The sequence below is a fragment of the Colletes gigas genome, unplaced genomic scaffold (assembly GCF_013123115.1).
Source record: "Colletes gigas isolate AHSC1104 unplaced genomic scaffold, ASM1312311v1 Colletes_gigas_Sc00019, whole genome shotgun sequence".
NCBI lineage: Eukaryota > Metazoa > Arthropoda > Insecta > Hymenoptera > Colletidae > Colletes > Colletes gigas.
The window spans coordinates 901,563-913,154 of NW_025106648.1; the positions used below are offsets into that span (position 1 = coordinate 901,563).

The following is an 11,592-nucleotide window of genomic DNA, read 5'->3' on the forward strand; positions in this document are numbered from 1 at the left end:
TGATTGGCTTGGTCGTGACCTCAACTTTTACGCCACGATAACAGACCCACGTGCTTCTGTTCAGACAAAATGTCAGTGATCTTGAAAGATCACGAAATACTTAAATAATTTAACGCCGCTTTCTTTATATACTTTTCACAAAAAAAAAATTTCATGATAATGAATTGGGTAAAATACGATCGTGGGTTATGATCTAGATTTAATTTAATGAGAAATTAAGAACACATGACTCCGTAAAGTTTGAACGAAAATATATTTCGAAAAAAAGTGGGGATTATTTTATATAACTTTTCATGTAATTGTCGACTTAAAAAAAATATTTTTCCTATGGTAAAGGCGTACCAAATAAATGGTAAAAATCTCAAACGGATCGATCGTATCGTTTGGTTGGAATAAATTCCCAAAAAGATGGTAATATGGCACGAGTTCTAGTGTAATGACCTTTAATATCGAGAGTAATTTTTAAAATTCTTCCCACGTAATTGTCGAACTAAAGAAAATATTTTTCCTATGGTAGAGACATACCAAATGAATGATAAAAATCTCAAATGGATCGATCGTGTAGTTTGGTTGGAATAAATTCGCAAAAAGATGGTACGATAGCACGGATCGCAGTGTGATGACCTTTAACATTGAGCGTAATTTTTTATATACTTCCCACATAATTGTCGACTTAAAAAAAATACTTTTTCTATGTTAGAGATGTACCAAATAAATGGCAAAAATCTCAAACGGATCGATCGTATCGTTTGGTTGGAATAAATTCCTAAAAAGATGGTAATATGGCACGAGTCCTAGTGTAATGACCTTTAACATCGAGAGTAATTTTTAAAATTCTTCTACGTAGTTGTCGACTTGAAAAAAATATTTCTCCTATCTTAAAGGCGTACCAAATAAATGGTGAAAATCTGAAACGGATCGATCGTGTAGTTTGCTTGAAATAAATTCCCAAAAAGATATCCGAGTGTAATAATCTTTAACATCGAGAGTAATTTTTAAAATTCTTCCCACGTAATAGTCGTCTTGAAAAAAATATTTTTCCTATGGTAGAGACGTACCAAATAAATGGTAAAAATCTGAAACGGATCGATAGTGTAGTTTGGCTGGAAAAAAATTCCCAAAAATATGGTAATATGGCACGAGTTCTAGTGTAACGACCTTTAACATCGAGAGTAATTTTTAAAATTCTTCCCACGTAATTGTCGACTTAAAAAAAATACTTTCCCTATCTTAAAGGCGTACCAAATAAATGGTAAAAATCTCAAACCGATCGATCGTGCCATTTACTTGGAATAAATTCCCAACAACAGACAAAATGTCAATGATCTCGAAAGCTCAAGAAATACTTATATCATTAAATAATTTAACACCGTTTTTTAAAAAAAAATTTACACGATACTTAATAAATTGAGTGATATACATTCGTAGGTTATGATCCAGATTTAATTCAATGAATTTTACCCAGTAAAAGAATGAAAATATATTTTTAAAAAAAGTGTCTCTAAGATTTGCGTAGCCCAAAAGCGTGATCGTTAATAAACGCAAAAAAATAACACACATACAAATTCCGGTGTGAAAATAACACTTGAAATTCCCAGAGGCGTGCGAAACCGACGGAATGTTTAATTGCATTAGCGGCTGCATTGGTCGGTTTCGTTCGTCACGTTCGCTGGGGAGTATTATTCTGTATACGACGGTAAAGTCAGACGTAACGTCTTCGCGAATAAGAAACACCGCCACGCCTTTTGCGTAAAGCCGGATGAGATAGAAAACACGTCGCCTTCCTGCTCGGCCTATTGTGTTCCATATTTGAGAATGAGTCAACTTCCCGCGAGGACTTTAAAATAGGTCTCTGTGCTCGAGTCGAAGCATCAATTTTAATGTGCAAGGGCGGATCCAGACACATTGAGCAGATGTTTACACTTGTGCATGATAAACAACGCCTATAGAATTAAATCTATCTTTTTTTTAAATTTTATAAAGGCTCTATTTAAATAATTTTATACATTAAACGATTGATCGGTAAATAAGTTAATTGAAACAAATGTAAGAAAAATGTTTCGTTTAGAAATCTTGAATTCTTTTTTAAAGTGTCGTACGCTGAAATTCAAAGTAAAATATTCTATGCAAATTTCAAATTTATTACCGCGTTCGATAAGTATCGAAACATTTTAAACGAAACGCAGAATTTTGTGTATAATTAGCTTTGGCACGCTTATGTCGACGATTTTTCCCCAATCTGAAAAACAACAGGCCACAAATTTTGTTTTATCTCTTCTATTGACTCGACACGGCGACCTCGAAATGGTAATTAGAGTTTCGAGAACAGAGAAAAAGTCACATGATGCATTATCAGATGAATGCGGAGCATACGGAATTGTAAACGTCGAGTGTTTGGTTAAAATGTTGCGCACAATCATCGAAGCAGGTGCTGAAACATTATCGCGCGAATCCACGAACTGTTTAGCCATAATTCTGGTCGTTTTCTACGATTTGCATTCCACGTTGCAATACATTCAAATGATATTCTAGAGTAACTGTTCGGCGAATTGGAAGAAATTATTCATGCCAGCGTGATAATTCAAGGAAATAGTGAGAATAACTTTGATTTTTAATCGACTCTGACATCTCTCTTTTGATCTTGGCCTTTCAAACGCCATTCACTCGATCGTCGAACTCTTTTTGTAGCTTGTGTATATATTCAAGTCTCATTTCCATTTATTTTAGGAAAAATAAACGTCTTTTCACTCCACGTTAATAAAAATTAAATTCTTCCTTCTGTTCTCTTCTGGATCGTCTTATTTTCTAGAGAATCTTTATGTTATTGTCTCACAAACCATGGCTGGTGACTCTAGCTCTATCCAACTCTGTTTCACGGTTCAGAGTAATAATAACATTATTCCTGAACAAGTTAGAGGCAACGTATTGTACCCGAATCGTGTGCAGTACACAAACCGCTAAAATCGATATAGAACCACGACAAACAAGTCAGTCTGTGCCTATAATGCGTAAACCTTCTTCTGTCAATAGTTGTCATTAATCATTCAACGTTCCGCGGTTCTATTTAGCTTGAAAGAAACTCGGCACGCTCCTCGAAGCTCGACGAGGTTTCAGGTGATGTCGACGTGAAACCGAACGTTTAGAAACTTCGACTATCCGTGGGATTCCTTGCAAATTACTCACCTTTACTATTTCCCACGAAATTCGCGTCAATCAACGCCTGCATTGTTCTCCAATTTTTACCGAACGACCGGTTTGGAATGTCGGGACGCGAAACGATGGAATTACGAAAAGAAAACTGATCTTAGAACTTTCGAAGCATGTTGCAAAGACTGTTCAGTAATTAGCGGTGCAAAAAGTGAGACGAATGTACGATTATTAAGTTGCTATTAAAAATTATGCTTTGACGAGGGTATGGTTTGCAGTTTTTATTGTAGCATGTTCTGTTGTAAAATTTTAAGTGCGTTTTTCTCAATCTAGTGTTGTTTAAACAACGTTGAAAAATGGTGAGAAAATTTGTTTTAGATGTAATCGTACAAAGTGTTTTCTTTGATACATTAAAGATGAAATAATTTTATTTATACTAATTATGTTCTTCCATTCCAAGTCTGGAGAATGAACAGATCTGTCTGTTTATTCGGCTGACAAGAGACGATCTGTCGTCACGTATAAATCACATGCAACGTTCAACTAATGGAACTTCTTCCAATAACTTATGCAATTGATTACACAAGAAATTGACATAAGATTGACCTGTTACTATTAAAGAAAACGAGGAGTTATCGAACATTGTATACAAACAGTTCAGTGGAATTAATTACACCAGCTCAGTGTGTGATTAAGAATAGGCGACGTAAAAAAAGTGTCTGTCACTTCGGAACGAGATTAAACAGGGAATTTTTTTACATACTTTACGAGTAATTGTCTTCTTAGCAAAAATATTTTTCCTATCGTGAAGACATACTAAGTAAATGGTAAAAATTTCAAATGGGTGGATCGTGTCGTTTGATTGGGAAAAAATTCCCAAAAATATGGTAAAATGGCACGAGTTCTAGTGTAACGACCGTTAACATCGAGAGTAATTTTTAAAATTCTTACCACATAATTGTCGGCTTAAAAAAAATATTTTTCCTATGGTAGAGACGTACCAAATAAATGGTAAAAATTTCAAACTGATCGATAGAATAGTTTGGTTGGAAAAAATTCCCAGAAAGATGGTAAAATGGCACGAGTTTTAGTGTAAAGACCTTTAACATTGAACGTAATTTTTTATATACTTCCTACATAATTGTCGACTTAAAAAAAATATTTTTCGTATGGTAGAGACGTACCAAATAAATGGTAAAAATCTCAAACTGATCGATCGTATCGTTTGGTTGGAATAAATTCCCGAATAGACGCGCTGGTCGCGACGCAACGACCTTTATCATCGAGCGTAATGGCGTACTTCCGGTCTGGAGTAAAATGTCCCCGTGACGGGCTAGCGAATTCGACCGATCGCCGTTCCTCGAGCGAATCGGCCCGGTACACGGTCAGAAGCCAAACGACTTAATCGTCGATCTGCACGCCCGGCCAGGAATTTATGCAAATCACGGTGGTATCCGCCAGACTTCGCAATTGCACTCGCGCCGGTTCAAAGATAGCGCTGACAAATTGGCCCCAGATTAAGGGCATTTCGGAGGGGGCATGCACGGTAACCGGGTAAAGGCGAAACGAAACTGGGTCTGCGACTCCTGCACGCCGCTTTCGTGTACGTTTCACTTTGTTCCCTCTATTTGCACTAATATTAACGTTCACGGACGTACGTCGATATCACGTCGGTTCGAGACACTATCCTACCATGGACGATCGAAAAACAATTTGGTTATCTTTCTATCGCAGTTTTTCTACGCTCCGGTACAACAAGTGTTAACACGGTTTCCTAAACGAGCGGTCAAACTATTTTTTTTTATATATCTTTTATTACTGGGTTCTGTATAAATATAATTGTTTCATATTTATCGAACAGGGATGCTATCGTTAAATATTTTTTCATATTATATACAGGGTGTTCGGCCACCCATGGGAAAAATTTTACTGGGAGATTCTAGAGGCTAAAATAAGACGAAAATCAAGAATATCAATTTGTTGATTGAGGCTTTGTTGAAAAGTTATTAACTAAACTAAATTAAAAAATTTCAAATGATTCTGGAAAAATTATTTTCGGTTGTGGGGGGTCAATTACAATCATTTTTGGTCAACAGACATACCCTCGAAATCCTAACCATTTTCGAGAAAAAAATTCATGTAGATGCTGAAATTTTCGGCGAAATTAAAAAATTTCAAATCGTTCTAAAAAAATTATTTTCAGTTGCGAGGGTCAATTACAATCAATTTTGGTGAATACACATATTCCTGAAATCCTACGGAATTTCAAGAAAAAAATTCTTTACCGAAAATATACTGTGTGGCTGAAAATGTTTCTATAATTTTTTAACGAAGCCTCAATCAACAAATTAGTATCTTTGATTTTCGTCTTATTGTGGCCTCTAGAATCTCCCAGTAAAATTTCTCACTAGATTTTGAAACATTTCAAAAATATCTAAAATTAATGACAAAAGATAGATCACGAATGTTAAAAAATATTTAAAAATCATCGGATTTCGAGAGACTCGATTTAATAAATTATTGAATTTATCTAGCGCGCAATGTTTAATTTTAGTTCAAAGGAAATTGGACAGAGTCGACGACATATTTCGATCGCCAAGCACGGAGGGACAGTTTATTTTGCTTGGACCGCAAAGGCCAAAAATCAAATTTTCCGTGTCAAAGGCTCCCCACGTGCGAAGCACGTTTGGATAGCGTGAGCATCACGGGACCCATTGTAATCATACGTTGAACTGGCGTGCTTACATGTTTCTAGAACCGCGCGAGTCCTCGAGTCAATGGAACAGGGAAGCATATAATTATTCGTGATACATCTGCACTCGTAACGAGTGGAATTACCGCTGCAACATTTTCCTCGAACAACAATATTAAACGCCGCTGCTTTTTATGCAAGAATTTTAATAATCAACCGACACGAACGCGACGAGCTACTTTCATCGTTCCACGACTGTTCACGCGGGCACGTGGCCCCTCTCGAATCGAGCACGCAAGATGTACTCCACTTCCAGCTGAGATGGATTGAGGAAGGAAAGGGTTTTCCCACGAATGAAATCAGAATGCAATCAGAAGAATTTACGATGCCTTAACAATATATCCCCACATTTGATGCAGGAAAATTGGCATACATTATTTTTTCCTTTGATTTCAATCCAACTTACAAATGTATACTCATTTCTTGTTTCTTTTATTATTGTTCGTGTCATCGTACGATATCAGGTTTCTTTTACTAGATCTAGCTTTTTAAAACAGTTCACCCCCTCCTTTAGTAAGGGTGACTAACGACAAGAATATCATGCACAAAATTATAACATAAATTAAATTTACATCGACCCAATTTTATAATGTTTTTTGAGCTAATTTTTGTACCCCTTCGTATCAACTTTGAGGTTTGATTTCACCCTATAGATATGAAAATGGAATAAAAAAATGTCAAATATTTTTCTAAGCAATCCTTGGTGGGATATCTAAATACGTCTCATCGTAAATAAATGTACGAAGTGTTTTCATTCGTGGTCTGTTGTCCGAATAAAATTCTGTCCATCTCTGGGTGCAACGAGCGCCGAGAGTGTGCACAGCACGTGCGTGTCCGTGCCTCGTTACGAGTGTACAACGCGGTCTCCTCCACTCTCGCATTGTATTTACGTGTCTACGGTCGGTACAATGTACGATCGTTTCCACGTGGTCTATACACGTTTGAGGTTATCCCACTCGTATCTATGCGCGAGTACGCTGGCTCTCGAGTACGTGTACCTCTCCGCCGCGATAGAACACACAGGGAGACACGCCTATGCCCGCCTGGAGAGCAGGTGCATCGGCCTGAACCACAACGAGGAAAATTATTGATTTTCCTTTATCCACGGAGCCGGTGGTTTCCCGTGCTAGCATGGCGAGGGAGCAACGCCGTCCCTTGGCACGACTGGGACGCCCTGCATTCGAAGACAATGGCCTTAGGGTCAGTGAGCTTCGTGCCATCGTGACACCGTGAAAATCGAACAACCAGGCACGAAATCTTATCAACCGGCCTACCGCAACCTTTTTTTCTAGTTTCAAGTTCGGCTCGAACGCGATTACGGAAGATATTCCGCGGCACGCACCGCTGGTAATTATTGTTTTCGTTACGAGCACGATCTAGGGATCGATATAGGTTACGGAAAAGCCTTGCACGTCAGAACGATATTAACCCCTTGTTATACAATGACGAGTCTCACTCGTTATAAGTTCTCGATGTCAAGTTTCGTAATCATGAGGCTACTCGCCATCGAATTTTATACAGGGTGTTCAGCCACCCCTGGGGGAAATTTTAATGGAAGATTCTGGAGGCCAAAATAGAACGAAAATCAAAAATATCAATTTGTTGATGGAGGCTTCGTTAAAAAGTTATTAACGTTTAAAGTTCCGTCCGTACTGAATTTTTTTCTCGAAACTGGGTAGGATTTCGGGGGTATATCTATTGACCAAAAATGATTGCAATTGACCTCCGCAACTGAAAATAATTTTTTTAGAACGATATGAAATTTTTTAATTTTGTCGAAAAATTTCACACCTTCTCGAATTTCTTTCTAGAAAATGGGTAGGATTTTTTAGTTATGTCTATTCACCAAAAATGATTGTAATTGACCTCTGCAATTGAAAATAATTTTTCCAGAACGATCTTAAATTTTTTAATTCTGACGAAAAATTTTATACCTCCTCGAATTTTTTTCTAGAAAATGGGTAGGTTTTTGGAAGTATGTTTATTCACCAAAAATGATTGCAGTTGACCCCTGCAATCGAAAATAATTTTTTTAGTACGATTTGAAATTTTTTAATTTTGTCGAAAAATTTCACACCTTCTCGAATTTCTTTCTAGAAAATAGGTAGGATTTCGGGGGTATGTCTATTCACCAAAAATGATTGTAATTGACCTCCGCAACCAAAAATAATTTTTTTAGAACGATTTGAAATTTTTTAATAACTTTTTAGCGAAGCCTCTGTGAAATTGATATTTTTGATTTTCATCTTATTTTGGCCTCTAGTACTCCCATTGAAATTTTTCCCAAGGGTGGCCGAACACCCTATATATTAAAATCGACACATTTTTACATTTACGAGGTATTCATAAAACAAATCATTCCTTGTACGAACAAATTTAAACAAAATTAAATAATATAGGTTTGACCAATTATTTGAAATTAAGTAGTACGTCAAGGGGTTAAATCCAGGGTGGAACCAGGAGCCTAGGAGGGGCGAATTCTTTACAATCTATTTATTCATATTTTTAGAGGGGGCAATTACCACCCCCATTTCTTTTTTCTTTGGTTCTGAATTTTTTCCCTTCGTTTAAAGTTATTTGAGATTGAATAAAAATTGCAATATAGAACCTCGATTATGACACGGGAATTGTGGGGGATGATCGTTAAGCCACAAGTAAAGCAGAGTACAGCGGTGGATATAGCAATTACTCATTGATTATCTCATTTGTATTACCATAATTGCAACACCATCATTGTTTGCTTTTAGTCATCGTGAACGAACCAGTATAAATAAAACTAACAATCAAAGTGAAATAAACGAACGTATTTTGTATAGTTTGAAAAATAAGCAATTACTACCAATGAATTCTTTAAGTTATTTAGCGATTGTTCTTTGTAAATCTGGTCACATTTAACTATTCTATTCCTACCCACAGATGCGGTTGCAATATTTAGACCAGCACTCCCTCGGTTAAATATACATGTATTAAATGACTCCCGGAACGAATACCGTGAACGCAATTGCCAATCGATAATATCGATACACCTTGAACACAATCGTAACTTAAGATGGAACTCTATCTCTGACCGAGTCCTACCTCAACGTCCATCTTCAATTACAATACATGAATTCGAACGCGACACTCGTATTACGCAGTAAATTATCCGTGCATTTTTTTTCTCATAAGAAATCGAAACAACAATACCGACTGATATCATCCTATCTAATCAGTACGTTTCACGAATATGCAATTTGCTTCCTACATATGTTTCAGATATTTTTAATTGACAAGCACGACTATTGTTTTCGTGCACTGTATCGGGCGACAGTCATCGGTTTTTGTTTCCCTGATAATCATGGGAAATCGATGATTCATTCGTTACACATTTTGTTTAATAATGAATAAAATATAGAACAATATGATAATACTAGTTGTGAAACAATTATAAATTCTGTAAAGGAATTTTATCTCGTGTTGATATTATAGTGTCACTATCTCATTATCGGTATTATAGACGGATTAAAATTCATTACTCACGACTGAGATTGATCCACTCGAGCATTGTCTGGTTTATTCATTTTCACGAAAACTTTATTAAAAATGTCAAATTGCAATAGATATAGCGTGACTATTTCTTACTATAGGTTTTTATTGGCAACCACAGTTATAGTCATTTTATCTGCTCGGCTTAACGAAACTATTTTTATTAACGAGCACCAAGCATTTTTCTTTGGAACGTCGAAGAAAAACGAGATTATGTTAGACGGCTTCTTCGAGAGGAATGCAAGGCTGACACACGAAGTTGTATGTCAGATTTCTCTGAACGAAGAAACAAAAGTGAAAACAATAAATTTTTCAATAAGTTTATATAGAAAAAACATGTAAATGAAAAGAACTGATATTAATTGCTTAAAAGGTGTAAGGTATTATTCAATGCGAATAAATTATCGTCACAGACTGTGAGACAAAACAGAACAACGCACAAAAATAATATTTACTATTGATATTCAATTTAGAAGTTTTCGAACGATCGAAAAAAAATTTCTCGGATTATCTTTCGAAACGCACGAGATCCTTCTGTCAGAGTCAAATTCCTTATCAACATAACTCATACTACTACTCCGACACTAATCCAAACGAGCCCGCAAAATCTGAATATTTTACCAATGGGAGTACATTATGCATGTACTCTTATGTAAATTTAAACAGGTTCCATCGTTACAGTCGGAGATGGGTAAAATTCTAATTCAAATAAAAGTTTCGAGTAACGTATATTAAAAAATAAAACAGAACGACAATCACACGATGAAATATTTCACGTGACACAAATAGAAATTTGACCGATCGAATAAACGTCGCGAACAAATTCCTATACGAATGCTTTCGTTGGTTATCAATTGTCCGATTAAAATATTGCTGCAATGTTTCCAACCGTTCGAAGAATCCATGTACCGTAATCTCGTTTTTCCTCGACGTTCGAAGAAAAATGCTGTCGTTAATAAAAATAAGACTCACCATTTTGGATAGAGTAGTCCCACTGGTCCTCCATTTGAAATTGAGGTCCGCGAAATTGAGATCCGAGTAAAGTTTGCACCGTGTCGTCTTGTCTGCTTCTGGTCCTCGATTAAACCGAACTCGTTACCGTGGCGCGGTTTTCTCGAATCGCGAGAAATTGTTACCGCGTGCTCCGCGATCGAACGCACCGACGATCGATTTGAACTCGAAACGGGATCGAGCGACTGTTGACAGCTCGACCTTAAAACTCGTTTTCTTGCCCCTTTTGTTTTATACTTTGCGTTTAGAGGAGTCGACCCGCGAATAGGCGAACTGCTCGATCGTATCGTTGTCGATATTTACGAACGTACGACTTCGAAAGTATTTCGAAAGCGTTACTATTCTTCTTTGTTGTGCAATACGAGCCGAAAGGTCACCTAACCCACGCGAAATCGCTCACGAATGTGACGCCGGCCGGCCGATCGCTGGATTTTATACGCGGGCCAGTCACGTGACCTCTCACTATGCTGGAGAGAACGACCGCGCATGCGCGTGACATTGTTTACACGTGCCCACGAACCATGCCCTACCATGTGCACGTTAGCACGTGCTTCGTTATGATCGACGTCGATAATTTTGAAAACTCGCGACTCCCCAAATGTTTACATATCGATTCCATAAACCTCTTCAACGAGTTTCATGACGTTTCTAACGAGTTTTCGAGCCTTTATTTACGATTCTACGTACGTAACCGATCTAATTGGGATACTGTTTGCAGCGCGGTTTCATATTTGAAGGCTGCAGCTTTAGTTGCACCGTAAGCTCAGGATGAGCAAAATTGTAACGATAAATTTACAGGTTTCGCTATTTGCAGACAATTTATAAATTTATATTTTTCAAATGTCTTCTTTCAATTTTCTACAAATTTAACTAGCGATTTATTTAATTCTATAATAGCGTATAAATAAATGGCTGCGTTTGTAAATTTCTACACACTTTCTAACATGTTTATAAATTATTCAATTTGCGAATTTATTGCAACTTTCTAGATAATTTCTAGAACACCTATGTTTTAGATTTATTTAGTTGCTTGTAAAAAATTTTTAGAGCAAACAGCACACTACATAATATCCTGTACAAATGTTCATATTCGATCGAACATATTTAATATTTTAATAAACTATATTTGTCATGTTTGATAAAGTATAGTTGCAACA

At 36.6% G+C, this 11,592-nt stretch overlaps 1 protein-coding gene across 1 annotated transcript in view; it reads right to left on the reverse strand.

Moving 5' to 3' along the window:
- Window positions 1-10,861, reverse strand: part of LOC122400558 (carbonic anhydrase 2) — a 41,892-nt gene extending 31,031 nt beyond the window's left edge. The window contains exon 1 of the mRNA XM_043402081.1: window positions 10,397-10,861. Coding sequence (XP_043258016.1) covers window positions 10,397-10,430 — 34 coding nt within the window. The 5' untranslated portion in view covers window positions 10,431-10,861. The remainder of the gene's footprint in view (window positions 1-10,396) is intronic.
- Window positions 10,862-11,592: the final 731 nt, after the last annotated feature.